The 20,205-nt window shown below is 32.1% G+C and overlaps 1 protein-coding gene across 1 annotated transcript in view; it reads right to left on the bottom strand.

Moving 5' to 3' along the window:
* The window catches only part of DPP10 (dipeptidyl peptidase like 10), a 675,810-nt gene that overhangs the window by 52,360 nt on the left and 603,245 nt on the right, over positions 1-20,205 (bottom strand). Inside the window, exons 13-16 of the mRNA XM_059927100.1 lie at positions 19,348-19,455; positions 4,848-4,939; positions 4,391-4,438; positions 1,344-1,465 (exon numbers count right to left, since the gene is read on the bottom strand). Of these exons, the coding sequence (XP_059783083.1) occupies positions 1,344-1,465; positions 4,391-4,438; positions 4,848-4,939; positions 19,348-19,455 (370 nt within the window). The remainder of the gene's footprint in view (positions 1-1,343; positions 1,466-4,390; positions 4,439-4,847; positions 4,940-19,347; positions 19,456-20,205) is intronic.

The following is a 20,205-nucleotide window of genomic DNA, read 5'->3' as shown; positions in this document are numbered from 1 at the left end:
AATTCTATTTACCACTTAGCCAAGAAAGAAAGAATGCATGTATATTAGAAATATTTTGGCACAGTGGTTAAGAATCCACCTGCCAATGCAGGGGACACGGGTTCGAGCCCTGGTCCGGGAAGATCCCACATGCTGTGGAGTAACCAAGCCCGTGCACCACAACTACTGAGGCTGCGCTCTAGAGCCCGGTTTGCAGGGCAGAAATAGAGACACAGATGTAGAGAACAAACGTATGGACACCAAGGGGGGAAAGTGGCGGGGGTGGTGGCGGTGGTGGGATGAATTGGGAGATTGGGATTGACATGTATACATTAATATGCATAAAACAGATAACTAATAAGAACCTGCTGTATAAAAAAATAAATAAAATAAAATTCAAAAATTCAAAAAAATAAAAATAAAAGCAAAAAAAAAGAGAAATATTTCACCCACAAGATAAATTAAAAATTGGAACTAATTACATATTAATTTTAAAAATACATTAACTGGAATTGTTAATTATTTCAAATATACTGGATAATTCAAGTGTAACCATAAGATGTTATCTTAAAACTTCACTTCTCTAAGGAACTCTGTCTAGGGGTCTAATGGTTTTTCTCTGGTGTCATCCAACAAGTACTTCTCTTTTTTGATGACCTTATTTCAGATGTCAAGAGAAAAATAACTAAAAAGAAAAAGTATTGGTCTCTTCCTCATGGTGTCTTAAAACACGAATGTGTAAGGTACCAGCTGAAGCAGTAGCACTCAATCCATCACATTATAAGAGGACATATCCCATTTCATCTCTGGGAAATACAGTATCCTATTAAAGGGACAATGATTCCTATCAGTATAACCTAGAGATACCATACTACTGTGTAAGGCTATAGCATACTGTTACCAGATAGAAGAAATAATTGGGGTGAACATAATTTCTCAAAATTGAAGGGGACTAGACCCTGGGAATTAAAGCTCTGTAGATCCTAAATTTCTTAACAACCAAGCCATTATTTTAATAAGGAAACTATTGTTTTTCCTAATGTCTAGGTAAATTAGTTTATTATTCTAGCTTGACTTTGCTGATGTAAATATGTTTATTCACTTTTTTAAAAGGTCCATGTCAAACAGCACTTATTGATCATGTGTATGTGCACATATTGACTTACTCCCAATTTCTATCTTTTAAATAAAGTAATGGATACAATTTACATCTCAATAAACCCCTAATTTATAACTTTTTAACAAAACCTTACATAAACTAAGAATATCAAATCATACAGCTAGGATAATCATTACTAATGATAGTAATAGATACTGATCAAATAAAATGAATAAAATAAATTTTATCAGAAATCATCTATTACCTTTACAGAGTAATAAGAAATGTTGATTCATGGGACTAAAACTGGCACCAAAATATGTACATTGTTCTTTCATAAAGTTACATGAAATGCATTGACGATTCAATAATCCTTCAGTAGAAGCACTGGGGAAAGAAAAAGAAAGTTAGAAATGCTACTATTCCCGGTCCTTGAATGTGTGGTATCTATATTTAAATATTAACATAAACAAAGAAGCTACAGCATTACTTGGCTGAGGTTCCTTGTAAATTATGACTTACCATAGAAATGCAAACAAAGTCAATTCCCATTACTAATGTTAAGACATATGCATTTTTCTTCTCTGTAATAAAATTAAAATTATGTACACCTATATATATGTAATATGTATATATGCTTACAAAGAAACTGATTTTCACAGAACACAATATTACTTATTCTTATTTATATTTTTATAGACATTTCTTTGTAAAGTCTTAAAAGAAATTACCCACAGAGACAAGCATAAAGTCACCAGCAATAATATTAGTTGGAAGAACTAATGTTTTCACAAGTCACACACATATAAAAAGCTCATGATTTCCTAAATTCAACATTAGATTTTGGTATTAGTACCAGATTTTCCCCACTAAATACTTGCACTGAATTTTTGGAAAAGAAAAGCTATTTTTGAATGATAATATATATAATGTTAATGCTCATACATACTTCGAGACATCAAGGAGATAGATAAAGAGAAAAGCACTCATCTCTTTATTTTACAAACAATGGTGCTTAAGGTGAGAGGGGTTGAAATATTAACCCAAAGTTAAATTTCATGTATAGATTCATTTATTTTGTAAATAGAGATTAATTGTAAATTACCTATGCTGCTAAATGAGAACACTCTTGATGATACATTTTTTAAAACTTGGCTGGACAAAATATTCTCAATTTCATTTTGGAACAAAACACATAGTATAGTATAGTTCACAAAGTCACAGCTTCACATTTGAAACATTTTGGGCTCATTATAATCCAAAATTTTCCTTTTCTAGTCAAGGTGATTAATATACTAGGCACTTAAACACATTAGCTAGTTTCACCATTATGACAAATCATACCCATTTTTTTTCTTTTAAGTTGTGGTATATACGTAAAACAACATTCAACATTTTAACCATTTTTCAAGTATATGGTTCAATGTCATTAATTACAGTCACAATGTTGCACAACTATCACCACAGAAACTATGAATGTGTGCCAGTCACTATTAGTCACAGCTATTTAGTGACATAACTAGAATTTAAAACCTTTTCTCTCTCTACTCTTCCATATAATTTTTCAGATCCAAGTTTCCTAAAAATTCTGTTGGTACTTTCTCATTATTTAGATTATGAAATTACTAAAATAGAGAAAAGCACATCTTGAGACAAAATAATGACACCGAATATGCTAGCAGTTCTGATTCTGCAGAAGCATCTAATCCCATAAATTAAATCAACCAATTATTATTTTTATGGCCTGGACAAGACAATGATTGAGTTTTCTGGGTCAAACACTAATATTATCTTACAGTCAAGCAAACTGGCACTTGATGAGCCATTTAAAGGGAGATTTATTGGTATTATATTTTCTTTATAACACAGCCCTCTGCACTAGTACAGGTCATAGATATATTGACTTTTGTACTGCTCTGCCTCAGTCACTGGGGACATAAGACAAGCACACAAATCTAAGAACTCACTGTGATTCAAATCACATTTTAGGCTAATAAAGGGAGGAGAGAGAGGATGAGGCATCTCTACTAGCTGAAGCCAAGTCTAATTTTCTGACACTGTCATTTTTCGCTAAGAGTTTTACAAAATGAGAAAAATAAAACATCGGTCCAGTATTTCCACATCTCTAAAGGCTTGTTCTTGACTGCCAATATTAACCACAGTATAAGTTTCAAGAAAGATAAGCTTCAGGTAACCACAAAGAGAAAGCGACCAGTACTTTAATCAAGACCTCTAAACCAAAATTAGAATCATTCTCTTTAAATAAACAGCTGTTCTTCTTTTGGAAGCCATTAGAATTGAGAACATGTGTTCCAGACTCTAAGAGAAAAAAACAAAGAGTGTGAAGATGACATATTGGGATATGTGATAAAAAGGAGAGGCTCACTTCAGATGAAAACAATTTATGCATAAGTAAGAGTGTGTGGATGAATTAGAGAGAGTTAAGGTACTTGAAACATGCATTTTTACTCTCAAAGGAAAGTCTAGGCTACTTGGTAAGAATCATTGGTGACACTTCCTCAAACATGATGAATTTCCACTGAGAATAGGCCATGGCAGTTTTGACACCTTAAAAATGGATCTGTGAAATTAGAAAGTGTATATGAGTCTATAACTGTAAGTTGCTTGCCAGACAAAAATAAAAGTCATTCTTGGGAGGCCCTGGAGAAAGTTTTCTGAGTGAGGAGACATTTTTAATACTAAATAGGTATGACCTTAACCCCTTTTATGAATATAACTTTTCATCCGGGAAAGTTGGACAGATGAAAATCCACTGCTTTATTTTAGTAAGCAAGGACCATTCCTGGTTAAATAACAATCAATGGATTATACACATTATGGGGGCGGGGGGGAAGAGAAACTGCCACTTGATCCACTCTACTAAATGTTCACAATGCTTTTATTTTGTTTGGGAATACATCACATGTGTACAATATTAATCCCCTGAAAATTTAAAATGAGGCGTAGCAGAAGAAAAGCCACTGGGGAAAATATGTAAATGTCTGTGATGTGGGTAGTTGAGAAAAGCAAGCCTCAAAAAAAAAAAAAAAAGATATTTTGAGACTGTAAAAACAAATGAGGGAAAAAATAAAGGAGGAATAAGATGGTCTCCACTTCAGTTCCAACTCTTCAGGCTCACAGTGGTCCAGAGCTGAGGGACTGGGCCAAGAGTGTGAGGTTTTGTCATTCTGAGTTGGTTCTCTCCTAGCCATACCAAAAATGAAACTTCAGATTTCTCCATCCCATCATTATGCTGGGTAGATGGCCCCTGAGGAATCAACCTGTGCAGGAAGATCCTCTCACATTGCTTACCTGTACAGCTGCCTCCCTCTGGGAGACGACTCGGTGCTCAGAAAGTAACTGCCCATGAAAGAAAACAACACAAACATCAGGCATCAATCAATTTTTGCCACACCGAGTTTTCACCTGAATTTTCACACTGTCAAAGAACAGGCAAGAGCTCTTCTATTATTTAACGGCAGGACTTGATCCATTTGGGAAACGCATATTTTTTTCTTAAAATATTGTCAACAGTTTCCCATGATCTCTCTCAATCTCTCTGAGTGTGCATGTGTGCGTGTGTGCATGTGTCTGTGCAGCTAAGTATCTCTCTGCGTGAAGTATAGGGAGAATCTTAAAGAAAAGGTTGTTCTTTACATGGCCAGGCTACTTGGATTAGGACCATGGTAAGCAAAACATAAATCTAGCAGAAAAGATTGCATTTGACAACAGTGACTTCCAACCTGACTAGAGAACCAAAAACACTCACATTTTTTGCGTCATTTCATCGTATGCCAGGATCTTTATCACTTCCCAGTTTCCTGATGTCAGATGCCGCACGGTAATTTGCTCACTTTTACTCTGCAAAGAAATAGAATATATTGATTTTCTTCTTATTTAAACAGCAACTCTCTGGTCAGCACAAAAGTACTAACCGCCTGTATCACTTGTAATTCTTTAGTTCTCAGCTAATGTTGAGTTTCTCATTTTCAATCTCAAGAATATATCCGCATGTGCATAAACACAGATGCAGGTAAGATGGTGCCTTTATTCCTATGCTGTAGGAAAACCATTCAGAAAACATCTCCAGGTGAGGATAACGTGTGCGTCATCATCTTGACATAGGAAGTCATCGGGGCATTTGGTAGACACAGGACCTTGTTAACTCTCATCTAAATGATCGACAGCTATGCAGTTTGGAAAGCTTTAAATAAAATATTTCAAACAAACTTCATTCCAAATAGGTTCTGTTATATTGTTTTAACCTTTACAGATGTGCATTGCTATATGATTTGCTATTTTCACTCAATAATTTATTTCTGAGATCATTAAATATCATCATTATTGATGATGAGATCATCAATAGTTTATTTCTGAGATCACATTGACCCTTGTAGACATAGTTTATTTTCATTGCTATATGGTATTTTATTGTATGTACGAACACAGTAAAATTTATTTTTTGACATTTTAGTTTTTCCAAATTTTTGCTCTTAAAAACAAGTTGTCTATAAACAGTTTTATTAATGTCTCCTGGTGCACGTGGCAGGATTTTCTTGAGATGAACACTGATAAATGGGATTGCTTGGTCAAAAGATAAATGTCTCCTACCTAGCTCAATAGTGACATTATTTTCCGAAGTTGTGCTGATTTAGAATCTACTAGCAATGTGAGTTTCTGTTGCTCCACATTTTCTCCACTTCCTCACCAACAGTTAATTACATCAGACTATTTAATTTTTTGTCAAACTAATGAGTGTGAAATTGTATCTCATTCACTTCATTTTTAAAGAAATATTCAAATCTACAGAAAGGTTAATGCATAGTACATGAATACCCATAAAACCGTTACCTAGATTCACCAAACATCATTTTGAATATTTGCCCTCCCCCTTTCTTCATATGCTAAATCATATGAAAGGAAGTTGAAAGCATCAGACTATTTCAGCTCTAAATATTTCAGTATACATCTCTCAAAATTAACAGTATTTTCTCATATAAGCAAATTGCATATCACACCTATGAATAACAACATTAATATCATCTAAATATATAGTCTGTATTCTAATTTCCACACTGCCCTATGTAACCCAAATATCTCCATATCTATATATCTATATCTATCTTTCTATCTATCTACATATCTATCTATCTACCTAATTGCTTTGGGTTGTCACCTCTTTAGTCTCTTTTAAAGTAAAAGTTATCCTATCTTTTCTTGAGTTCTACAACATTGACCATTTTGGGGGTGGGAATTGCTGCGGCATGTGGCGTGCGGAACTTCCCTGACCAGGGATTGAACCCGTGCTCCCTTCATTGGAAGGGTGGAGTCTTAACCACTGGACCACCAGGGAAGTCCACATTGACCATTTTTAAGACTCTTGGTCCAGTGGTCTGATATGTAGAGAATTTTGGATTTATCTGATTTTTTTTAATGATATAATTTAAGCTCACATTTTTGGCAAGAATGTAATACAGGTGATATTGGATACCTCTTATGCTTCATATTAGGAAACACACCATTACACTTCTTCCCACTCTTAACAATGCTGTTTACAAGGTAACTGATATGTATCCATTGTAAAGTACATTTTGCCCTGTAGTTAAAAGTGGGATGATGCTTGCACATTACATGAATAGCTTTTCCTCCATGACTTTCCACTCAGTAGTTTTGGCATCCATTCATGACCTTTCCCTGAGCAAATTATCATTTGGAAGTGATTTTCTAACTCTAACATCCATTCTATATTTATTAGGTGGTATTCTTCTGTAAAAAAAGAACTTTCCCTACTTTTTCCCCTCACATGTGTCCATTCTCTTTATCTCCCTCTTCCTCATACTACTATGAACATTTTTAATCTGATGTGTTACATTCCATTACTGTTATTTTGTTGTTGTTGTCATTCTTTATGATGCTGAAATCGACAAAATTTGGTTAGTGGGACCCCTTCAAGCTAACCCCTCTATTCTTTGGAAATGATTATGTTAGTTTTAGAGCACTTCCTTGTTTTCTGCACAGTAAGATGTTCTAAGATCATTTCTTATCTCCCATATCCATAATCAATAATTTTTCCAATGAATATTTTCTACTGGATTATGATATAAAATCTGGGCTTAGGTGTGCTCATTACTACTCTAATGTTATTAGCTCTGGACCTTTTCAGAGGAGATAGATAGGCAGAGGAGATAAATAGGCAGCCAGACAGATGTCCATATGTTCTCTGTGTGTAGGTGTATGTGTGTGTTCTTAGTCACACCTCAGTTAAAATTCATATCAGTTTGATTTACATTTAGCTGCATTATCTTCTCTTAGTATTTCAATTTAAGCTTTGATGCCCTCATTCTTTTTATTTTAAAGTATGTACATGGTCAAAAATAAAGTATAAATATGTGTATATATACATTGACAGAAGTCTTGATCTCACCCCATTCTCATCACATAGAAAAAACTTTTCTTCATTTGGTTCTTATTTATCCTTTTCTGGGGGTACATTTTATAATTAAAAAATTAATATTTTATTACTATAAATATAAATGCTAATCTAATTACATATATATGTACAAATTAGAGAGATTGTGGGACGTGCTCTATATCAATTGTTATATATCATCTTCTTTTTAATTCTTAAATAGTTCTGCCTTGTGTGGATGTACCATACTTCATTCAACTAGCCTCCAATAATGCAAATAATCTATAGTGATTATTATCTCAAATAATGCTTTAGTGATTAACCCTGTATATATGTTTGTTTGTGGTTTAATGTGTAGGGAAATATCTTCAGGATATATTCCTCCATAGGGAAAGTACCATTCTGCACATCTACCAGTAATGTATAAGGTGCCTGTTTTCCGATGGACATATAACGACCTACAGAAATGATCCCTGAAAGTACAGTCTTCCCATGAACATGTTACAGAACACATTGTTCACTGTTTGAACTTTTGCTAATCTGACAAGTGAGAAATGTTGCTGTGGTAGACGCTATGATACGCCAACCAGAACTCCCTTCTAGAAGGAAGGACCTACCTCTCCAGTGGCTAGAAGTCCTGCTGGAAGAAGGCCCTCAGCTGTCAGTCCGGGGACGGCCTGAACTGAAGAAAATGGCCTCACCCAAGATCATACCTCTTTTCAACAGCCCTTGAAAGGACAACCTGATCAATATTGGGATATAGAAGCCCGGCCCTCTTGCTCTAATTTGGGACTTCTCTGAAGGGCTATCCCAGTGCAGAACTCTCTGTGGGGTTAGCTGAAACCTTCATTCAGATGGCTCTGCCACTCAAATTCTTCTGCCCCATGTCGCTTTCTTTTCCTCCTTTCCAGAGTTACTGATCTCTGTAATAACTGGCCTGCAGGCTAATCTTTATTTCACAGTTGGCTTCCTGTGACACTCAACTTGTGACAGGTATATTAGTGTATTTTCATCTTGCATTTCGCTTGGAAGAAAAGTTGAGCATCTATATTTATCTATATATGTACAAATGCTTATATATATACATATAATATATAATATATAATAAGCCATTTGCATAATTGTTTTATCTGACTCTCTGCTAATGTTTGTCTCTGTTATCTATTCGATCAGATTTCTTTGTATTCTGGTCTTATTTATTTTTTAAGAGCTCTTTGTGTCTTTATATCCATTTATGTGAGGTATATGCTGCAAACATATTCTCCTGGTTTGTCATTTTGTGTTGACATTGGTTATGATAGCATTTTTCCCCCAACTTTTTTTTTCTGTTCTTTATAAAATCAAGTTTGCCAACGTATTCTTATATTACTTCTAAGCAATGATGCGTAGTTTAAAGGCTTTCTGCAAACTAAGGTTACAAAGAATTTACTGATGTTTTCTCCTAGTACAGGTAAGATTTAAGTTTTAAAGTTAGAGCTTTGTCATTTTAGAGTTATGGTGGTAGTCTGGAACTACTTTTACCTTTTCCTAAGGGATATTCAGTTTTCCTAAAATGATTTTATAAAAACTTAATTTTTTCAGTGGTTTGAAATGCCACCTTTATTATATATTAAATTTCCATATGTACCTGAGTCTATTTCTGTACTGTCTATACTATTACATTTATCTCTGTTAAGTCACGCCCCACACATTTTATAGATTTTTTTAACATCCGTATTATTTAGGACTCACACCCACTCATTGTTCTTTTTTTTAGGATTTCCCTAGATAATACTACATTTTTATTTTCCCAAAGAAGCTTAAAAATAAGCATATCTAGTTCAAGCAAATAAAAACTTACTGGAATATCTTATTGGGATACTATTAATTTTATAATTAATACTGATCTTATGATCTTCAGTTATTTTTTAGAAGAACATAGATATTTTTCCATTTGTTCAAGTCTACTTTATGTCTTTCCAGAATGTTTTAATGTTGTCCTCATATGGGTTTTGTACATTTCATATAATTTCATTTTCATATTTATTACTAAGTATTTTATATTTTGCTGCTATTGTCTAAAGGCCTCTCTCTTCCACTATACCTTCTAATTGGTTATTGTTTGCATATATGAAAGCTATTGATTTCTGTATGCTAAATATCTATCCTGCTGTCTCACTAAATGCTTTTCCAAATCTTACAGCTGGTTGTTTATCCTTGTCTCATTAACTAATACCTCCAAAGTCATATTACATAATAGTGGAGATAGTGTGCGTCTTCCCTTGCTCCTGACCTTGATGGGAATGACACCAGATTGGCTTTTGGGCTGAGGTATACATGTTTTTTCACTTTAAGAAATTATCCCCAATTCCTATATATATATATATATATATATATATTTTTTTTTTTTTTAACCAGAAATGGGTATTAAATTTTGTAAAAGGCTTTTACAGCAACTATAAAGAAAACCTATTCTACAGACAATTTAAATTTTACTGGCATTGCCTTTGAAAGTCTAATAAGATTCTTTTATGAAATCATGTGGGCCTGGTGCTCACTTGTGGTGTAGTTCTTTGACAACATTCTGCTTCTTCTACGTCATTAATCAGTTTAAGCTCTGCATCTCTCCTGGGGACAGTTCTAAGTGTATTTCTTCATGAAATTTTTCATTTCATCTAAATTTTCAAACGAATTGACATAGAGTTCTGCAAAATTATCTCTTACGATTTATTCAAATGCCCTTTGTTTATTTCCCATTAGCCGTTTCTAATTTTATACCAGTTTGCTTTCTCCCTTTTTTTCTTTGATTGGATGAGCATGTGTCTTGTCTCCTGTGTGTGTGTGTGTGTGTGTGTGTGTGTGTGTGTGTGTGCACGTGTTTTCAAAGGGTAAACATTATTTTTTCACTTATTAGTTCTACCTTTTTCTATTTATAAACTACTTCATTTCTGCTTCAAATTTAATCATTCCCCCTTTTCTAATGTATGCTGCATTTTGCTGATAATTTTCTATTTGAGTTGGAAATTCAACTTATTTCATTTTTCCATTTTCATTTTTATAAGTTTGCTAAGTTATGATTTTTTTCCTGACAACTTATTCTGATATAAAGTGTTGCCATTCTTTTTCTTATCATTATTTTTTAAATTTTGGAATTTTGACTTGAACTCTCCAGTAAATTTGTTTAGTTAGATTTACTTTAAAAATGATTTAGTTGGAAAATCTGTTAAAATATATTATTGATTTCTAGGTGCATCACTTTGTGATTATAGCATGCTTTTATTTAATTTCTAATTTGTAGAACTTACTGATCTTTTTAGATGGATGACCTGATGAATGTTCAACTTTTGACAAAGTTCCACATACATTTGAAACAGATATATAATATCTCTTGTTTAGATGTGTTCAAACATAAATACATAAATACACACATTATATATGCTATATCTATAACCTTAATTTTTTGTCCACTTGACTCAGTTTGAACTGAGAATGAATGGTACAATAAGGTTTCCACATATTAAGTAGTTTCTGGCATTTCTGTTTTATAAAGGTAGCCATCTATCTGGGGCATAGATACAGACAATTGACTATTATATCTTCCTTGTGATTTGTGGCCTTGAACATTATAAAGCATCTTCTTTTGGTGGTCTTAATGCCTTGTAACATGAAAGCAGCTCTTCTTGTTTGATATCAGGATTTTAGCCTTTCTGAATCATTTTGTTTAAGATATATATTTTGCATAAAAGATTGAACTGGATTCTGTTTCATGAGCCAATCTAAAAAATATTCTTAAAATTTTAGGACATAAGTTAGGCCAATTTACATTTATTGGTATGACTGATACCCTTCTAAAAACTCTATCATATTTTATATGTTTATTTTGAATATTATGTTTAATGAGTTTTTTGTAGGCAGTCTTTCTGTAGTCTGTTTAGTGTTTTGAAATCCAGTGTTAGGTTTTATTTTAACTTTACATGTCATCTTTATATTAATACCTTTAATAATATTTTTCCACTACCACCCCCTTCCAAAGATATTTTGTGTTTCTAGAACATTTTGCTGTTGTTCTGGTTTGTCATTGGATTATGGTTTTAAATGTTACCTCTCTTCCAATGTTTTGCTTATCTTCTATAAAAATGCCAATTAAATATCAGGTGGATCTTATTTCCTTGTCTTACCTAACTTAGATCCTTTCTACTTTATTTCTTTCTATTGGCTGTTTTTATGTGTCTTCTTGCTATCCATTAGTATATTTTCAGAAATATCTATTTACCAGTGGTCATCTTTCAATTAATTATTTCTGTTATTATTTTGTATTATCTTTTCCATTTCCTTCCTGAAATCTGTCACTTTTTGGTTTACAACTTTACTTTCTACTTTATGAAGCCTTTTCTAGGTTTTGAATTTCTCACTTGATAATTTTATGTCTACATATGCTTATTTAATGATAATAATTCATTCTTTTTGATAATAATAGTCATTCTTTTTGGAGTATTGTTTTATAGAATTCTTCTGCCTCATCATTGTTTTTCTTCAGGAAAAGTGTCTTTATGTATTGGAAAAATTTTATTCTACTTTCTGTTTTCCTCATATAGTAATTTTGTAAATCTATTGCCAACCATATTTTGTTCTTTATAAGTATCTTGGATTTTCCAGTATATAGATGCTTAAGAATGGTGAAGGATTAGGTGACTCCCTTGAATTCTAAAGGAGCAGTGTTTCTAAGGAGTGCTATTAACAGCTCCCTAAGAACTAATATCCTGAGAAGCATCCTAATGAGACACCATTTGGAGTGGATAATATGTTTTTTCTGTAGAGTTCTTAATTTCTATCACTAGTTTTCACCTTTTCTTTTACCAACAATATTCTAAGAGATGCCTCTCTCTATCAAGTTTTTTTTCTTGTTTTACTTTCTTAGGTGGTAGTTTTTAAAAACTGTCATCTTTGGTTTTGTGCATATTCAAGTTACTTCATTCTGATTCATTTTCTCAATGCTGATTTTTAAAAGACATGTACTAATTTTCCACTATAGATTATGTTATATTATCTAAGCTTTTGATTAATGCCTTTGTCAGCTTAAAGGAGTTCCCTTTATTTTTAAATTTCTAAGGCTTTTGAATATTTGGTAGAACCCACCTTTAAAAAACTACCTGTGCCTGATTTGAATACATTTTAAGACACTGATTCCATTTCCTCAATATTATGGGACAATTCAGGTTGTCTGTTTCTTAAATCAGACCTGGTATTTCTTTTTTCTAGAATTTATCCATTTCACTCAAGCTTTCAAATTTGTTGACATAGGTTATTCATAGCATTTTAAAAAACATTTTAAAATTTGCAGTTATGCCTTCTTTCTATTATTTATACTTTAGGGGCTTGTCCTCTTTTTAAATTAGGTTTGTTATACATTCTAGTGTGAATTATTTTTTTTCAAAGAACCAACTGTTTATTTGGCCAAACCCCTTTATTTTATCTTTACTTTCTATTGCATTAAATTCTACTACTGAGTTTCTCATGTCCTTCTTCTACATTTGAACATATATGTATGAATATAGTATAATTATATTATAAAATAATAAATAATAGATATATATATAATTTAACCCATGAAAAATGTAAAAATTATATTTTATTTTCAAACATATGGCTTTTTAAAAGTTATAATTGTTGTTATTCACTTCTAATTCAATTGCATTGTTTTCAGAGAGTGTAATCTATCAGCTAAATAATACTTCAAATGCATTTTTGTTATAAATATATCTAGAATCTAGGATTTTTGATGTGGGAGAGTTTTATTAAATATCTACTTATACTACTGGAAGCAGAAACTAAAAGGTCATTCCATAATGTATATGTAGTATTAGAATCTTCCTTCAAAAAAACAATAAGTGACTTATTGGTACACATCTGTATTTCAGCATCTTCCTAAATCATCTATTCCTTATTCTTAAAGGGAGCTCTCTAGACTTCTAGCTGCTCAAGGTCAACAACAAGCATGTGACTTCTTTATTTTAACTTCTTCATATGCTGTCTGATGCATTCTGGCACTTTACAAGTATTTGCTGAATAAAAGTATAAATGCAAAGATGAAACCAAATTTCTGAGATTTGAGACAGGCACAGCCTGAAGGCTGGCATGGAGTTCTGAAGTCATACATTTTATTGCCAAATTCCCACAGGACAACAACCCAGTAGATAGTCCTACTTACTCATTTTCAGATCCTGTTTTGAATGGACCAAGGACAGGATTAAGATCTCAGGTTTTAGTGCATCTTTAGTGCCCAATTTCAAGATGAACATAATCTCAAAACATTAAAAAGTAAAGAAACTTTGATCAATATTTGTACATATCTGGAGATGCATTTTGTTCACAGATTTCTAGATTGCTTATACTTTCTCTGTTTTTCAGAGAATTTTGGGGTGTCTGTGTGTGTTTTTTAAGGACAGAAGAGTGGCCACATTAAAAGTGATCATGAGCAAAAATCCAATTCTTTGAAAAATGTTTGAACACAGTGTACAGAGAATAAAAATTACACATTCAATGATGCATCTCGGATCAAAATATGTTTCTAAGTGTAGAAGTAAAAGATCTCTTGTTGGAAGCCATGATAACAACCTCACAACCTTTGGACTTTACTTCAAACATCTGTAATTTCTCTGCTTGCTTTATATCTACCAGGGCAACTCTGGGCTGGGGAATAAGTTTCACTCCATTTTACATGTAATAGCATAGACTATCTTTTATAGTTATATAGTTGTTATAAGACTTGTAAGCTATTTTCTAATAATAGCATATTAAGTTTGATCTGGACTCTAGGTAAATTGTCCCAATACCAATCACAATATGGTAGATGACAATACAGTAAATTCAAAATAAATGTCAAGGGACTTGACTAGTCTGTACCTCAATTAATTTTCCATCCACCTTCAGCAGAAATATAATCACAGGAAAGGTAATTTAACAAAGCAGGAAAGAATAATCATTTTACTTAACAGAAATAATTCTTTCTTTCTGTGCCACCATGATCTCTATTATATTCACTTAGTAGAAGAGAAACACTGATTATGAATATGAAACCATTGTGGAATACTGACAAGGGCAACATGGCAATATACTTTAAATTGAACTCATATTTCACTTTTAATTTTAGAAGGGCGGCAATAAAACTAGTGATTTCATTCATTTTCAAAAGAGCTGAAAATCTAGGAAATAAAGTGTTTTTATTTGGGACATTAGACCTCAGGCACCTCTCCTTGGATTGGCAGAGATTTTATCTTACTTAGCAAGTTCAATATGAATTTTATGTATCTATTTATAAGTTGGAAACATATTGGTATCAGTAAAAGTTTAATGATGCATGTGCTTTTCACCTGATTATACACTGTTCATTCAAATTTCTTATAGTAAATTCTGTTTAACTTTTACAGCTTCTAAATAACGGAAATATTGCAGTGCTTAAAAATAGCATGCTTTAATTTATTGTCTATTCATCATGTGAGGTGAACTAATTGTTTTCAGACAATGTCCTAATCAGATACAGCAGTGAAATGTAATGAAAAAATTGTATTGGGTTGATTGGGTGATAGAATTGTGGATTGGTGGCATGCTATTTTCTACAGTATTTGTAATGAATAATGGCATTTAAAATTGTTCCAGGTGAAATCATCAGCTCTCATTAGCAAAACTTTGTATTGCTGAATAGAAAAAGTGAATGAATTCACCAATATATATAATTTTTCATTTAACACAGTTTTGGAAGATAACAGGGCAATTGCTTATGCTTATAAATCTGAACCACTTAACATGACTGAAACTCTGCTTATCCCATATTAGAAGGGAAAAAGGCGGCCATGTATTTGACAGAAAACTTTCTCTTGACTGCATCTTACATTGTAAGATATAGGATATTATGGTTCCAAATATGGGAATTCAGGAGTTAGAAGTCTACATAAAGAATTCTATGGGGGAAGAGGGGAGAGGGAAATATCTGAAGTGATCTGAAGTGGTCTGCTGTAAAAAGAGGTTTGCATCATTGTTTGATTCAGAAACTATGTAAACTGATATCAATACTGCATACTCCACACTCTACTCAGAAGGAAATTTATTTTAGCTATAAAGAGTTTTGGAAGAGCCAGTTTTAATTTTTATTATTATCTTTAATGGAATATATAAAAGTAGATAAACCCTACTTATAAATTTTGCTTTCATATATTCATATAGAAAGTATCTGGAAATATATATATATATAAATAAATATATATGGACTTAGAAATATTTTACTTTTGATTCAGGAATTCCAGTTCTGTTAACCACAACTAAAGAAATAATTCATAATAAAAATAATCTTTATGTATAGTGACATCTATAGTTGCAGTAAATTGCCACTAAATTAAACATTGAACAACAATGGTTAACTAGGTACACCCAGTCAACTAAATATTAATATTCAAAAGAATTGCATTTCAAAATTGTTTAGCACTATGGGAAAATTATGCTTTAAAATTTAAATTCAAATAGGATAAAATACTGTACTTTACATAAAATTATAATCATGTTTAAAAGTAGACTGGAGGAAAACACAATTTTTTTTCTATTTTTTATTTTTTGGAATTATTTTAACAAGCATAAGTCTTGTAAATGAGGGGGAAAAAGCCACTAAAATATTTGTAAGGCCAACCACCAATCTATGTACTGAAAATATCCTGAAACACTAATTTTGTAGCCTGGTCTCTAATTAATGTTTTTTGTTTACCTACTGATTGTGTAAGAGAGAAAAATGTTTGCAAAAATTTACTAATTTCATTTGGTAAGATACTTCAAACAGATGAATATATTTGCAGTCGATGGGGAAGCTATCTAATATAGCTAAGCATCAAGTACTGCAAAGGTGGTCTTCCTGACAGCTGCCAAGCTCTCTGTTCCTGTCATTTCTCACTCCCTGGGCACATCAATTTAGGTGGAGTCCTCTGGTGTATCAAGGGAAGGAAGAGGAGGTAAAAAATCATCACTGGTGCTACGCACTACTGTTCAGATGGTAAATTAGTACACTGTTTTTGGAGGGCCAGTTTCACATTCCATATCAAAACCTAAACAAATACATATATGTACACATATGCTTTGCCTAGGTAACTTTTGACATCTAGAAATATATATGTGTGGTAAGAACATTTATCTCTGAACCATTTTTGGTATAAAAACTAGAAATAAATACGATGATGAAAATTAATTCATTTAAATACAGTGTAATATGTTTACTAGACAGAATGTTGAATAGCTATTAAAATCACGTTTACAAATAATATTAAATATTAACAATGCAATTAAATGATGTGAGAAAATGCTCATAAATTACTCTTTAAATGTTACAAATCAATATGCATGCTTTGATTGCACACTTTAAGAAAAAGTGATATATTTTTAATGTAAAAAGAAATTGGAAATATATACAACAATTGATTTGCAGTGTGCAAGTCTGGGGTGATGAGATTGTGTTTGGTTTTATATACTCTTTTTTCTTTTTCTTACTTTTTGGCTACGACCACCAGGGAGGTCCCTGATTTTACATAATCTTTTGTTTAGTTTACTCAGTTTAGAATTTTACAAATTTTTATAGTGTATAAATATATATATATATATATATACACATATATATATACATATATATATATATATCAATACGGTAATCATAAAAAATTCATAAAAGAGCTTTTTTTTGTTAGCTATTTAAAAATTGAGGCAAAGAGATTCAAACTATTTACTAAAATTGTGTGTTTGTATAAACTTAAGAATAAATTGTATTTACCTAAGCACTAACCTCTGATTCATTAACAAAGTAAGTTAATTTTAGCCACATTGCCAAAATATCTGTAAATAATCATGCAGTCATGTTTATTTCTCAGTGAGGCAAACCACAAATTCTCTGAACCGTAGCCAGAATAGATCAAAACGTTTTCTACTTCAATGGAAGCTTTGTTATAATCTCCATATGGAAGAGGAACAAAGTAAACACATCTGCTCTATGAAGCTGTTCTTCTGAACATTTCAGAAATAATGAATTAGACTGCATTTCAGACTGGTTTGATTGGGAGACAGAAGGTATTTCTGCCCAAGGCTTGTAAAGAAACTTTTGTTACGTGCATAAATATCTCAATTTCTACATGCCGACATCTTCATCTCCTACCACCGCTCTGCCAACCCCACACTTTTTAAAAGACAACATTTCTGTTCATTTTTTGTTGAACAGATAAACTCAGAAGTACATATATATAGACAGATGTATTATACATCTTTCTCTGCCTTTCACTATATCTTATAAATAGTCACAATTTGTATGTAATTTTGACTACCTGGGTTTTTATACAGCTTCTTGAATATAAATACTGATATTTAAAAATGCAATAAGATGTCACCACAGTCAATTGTAAGATTTGGAAAGTGTTATTTATTCTTTTGGCGGAAATATTTCCCCAGTATTTATGATAACGAAGTTTATGATTAGCTAGCGAAAGTTAATCAGGTAAAGAAATTTGCTGGTGAAACTTCCTCCACTTCACGTAAAAACCAAAATATGTTCCCTTAATATCACCTGTCTGATACAATCATTTAATAGGTGAATACAGAATCACCAAAAATTTTTATTCATATATAAATGCTTTCATTTATTTAAAACATAAATGAGATCACATTACATATTAGTCTATAACTTATTTTTCCAATATACTATGAAAATTAATCTGCATTGCTATTGTGGAGATTCTGTATGGTCAAATTATTTATTTCAGCTTTGATTAAAATTAAAGTTAAAATCATGACAATTACTTTAATAGTACAGATCTTGGACAAGGGTTTCCTCTTAAGCTACTGACACAGATTTTAAAAATTCAAGGTACTGAGCTGCCCAATGTAAATACATATATGGATAATGGTAAAAATTGGAGAATATGCACAAGACTTGAAGGTTCTAAGAACATACAAGTAGTCAGGTTGCTTAGGGATCTTTTGCCACATTCATATTTATTCTATACTTAGTAAGTATGAAATTGATTCTTGGCTAGTTCGTTTATAACACTCTCAAGAAAGATTCCAATTTATCCACAATGTTTTATCTTTATAAACTAACATTTACCTGTGAAACTAGACTGTTTATTCGATTTTGAAGGAAACTTTATTTCTCATGAATTTTTTATTGTCAATTAGATTCAAATTGACTCATTAACCTTGCCATATTTAAATTACTTATTGTGAATTCACTGATTCTTTTTATAATTGGGTAAAACTGTATAAGCTGGTTAACATTCATTTGAAATGTAGAGGAAAAATAAACTTTTATCCTCTTTTTATCAAACGGTCCATAAAAATATAACACAGATTTTATCTTTGACAACACATAAGAAATCTATTTTATCCTGGTTTTTAAAATCTGCCCTGCATTTCCTTGTGTGGGTATACTACAACTTACTAACTATTCAATTTTTGATGGACATTTAGATTGCTTCAGGTATTTAAAACTTTTATAACACACTGAAAATATTACTTGTACCAAATAGATGATATGTATTTGTTGAATGAAAAATCATCTCTCGATTTTCCTCAGGTCTTGGAAAGTAGGGGTTGGGTACTTTCCATTTATTAAATTCTATATCCCAAGGCCCTCAACTCATAGCACACATGTGTAGTTCACTAAATTTTATTGAGTGTTGAAAATGTTTTGTGTATAGCTTGAATTTATGGCTAAGGATGGGGATCCTCTTCCTAAAACATCCGAGTTGGATATATGGCTGGACTTCACAGGTATTAACTGTAGGTGCAGAATACCACACGAAAAGGACCTTCATGAACATGATGGAATGAAACCAAACCACAGAAAGAAGCCAGCACTCACCTGGACGAGGAACATAGCTACGTGGTTATATTCTCCACGGCCCCCTTGCTTAACAGGAACTGTCATAAAGAATTTGCTGCCATCTCTAGAAAACACGGGCTCCTCGTTCTAAAACATAGAAGCACATGCAACAATCTCAAAAGGGCATTTGAAAATTGTACTTCCAACTATTGCTAATGCATGCATGGAATAGACCAATAATTGATTTAAGGTTAGTTTGGCAAATTGTCGAATTTTTTAAAAAATAAAAGTATCACAGTATGTTTTAAAGTGAACGCAATGATGCATTGGGCATATGTGTGTGTTTGAGTGATGAGATGGATGGGAAAGTTTCTTGCATACTGGATAGAAATGATTTACAATTAGACTGAAGACACTTTTTAAATTGGTTCAGAAAAGAACTTTCATATCTTCACATATGATATGATTGTGTTTAGAAATTTATCTTTCAAAAATAAAGAAAATATTAACATCTGCACCAGTTTATCAAAATCATTTTTTTAGTTTAGAAAATTTTCTAACATATAATGTTTAATACATTTTTCTGAAATCTTTTACTCAACAACTCAAGTTATTGAAGATATATTTCTGATGATGTACACATGAATTTACTGTAAATACAAAAATGAAAAGGCTGCAAAATTGGAAGGAATCCATTGAAAATAATTTAATTCAAATTTCCCATCCTCACTGCTCACCCCTTCACAAACACACAAAAACAGATGCCCATTTGATGATTTTTTAATTAAACTCTAGTAGCATGTTAAATCAATACAATTGTTTTTTAAAATTAAATGATGGATGATATACATATAGATTGCTTTCTTTTGCTCCAGGGGAAGCATTAAGAAAATCGGT

Source organism: Balaenoptera ricei, chromosome 7 (assembly GCF_028023285.1).
Source record: "Balaenoptera ricei isolate mBalRic1 chromosome 7, mBalRic1.hap2, whole genome shotgun sequence".
Taxonomy (NCBI): Eukaryota; Metazoa; Chordata; class Mammalia; order Artiodactyla; family Balaenopteridae; genus Balaenoptera; species Balaenoptera ricei.
Note: the sequence above shows the minus strand (reverse complement) of the source record. Positions and strands in the feature narration are given on the sequence as shown.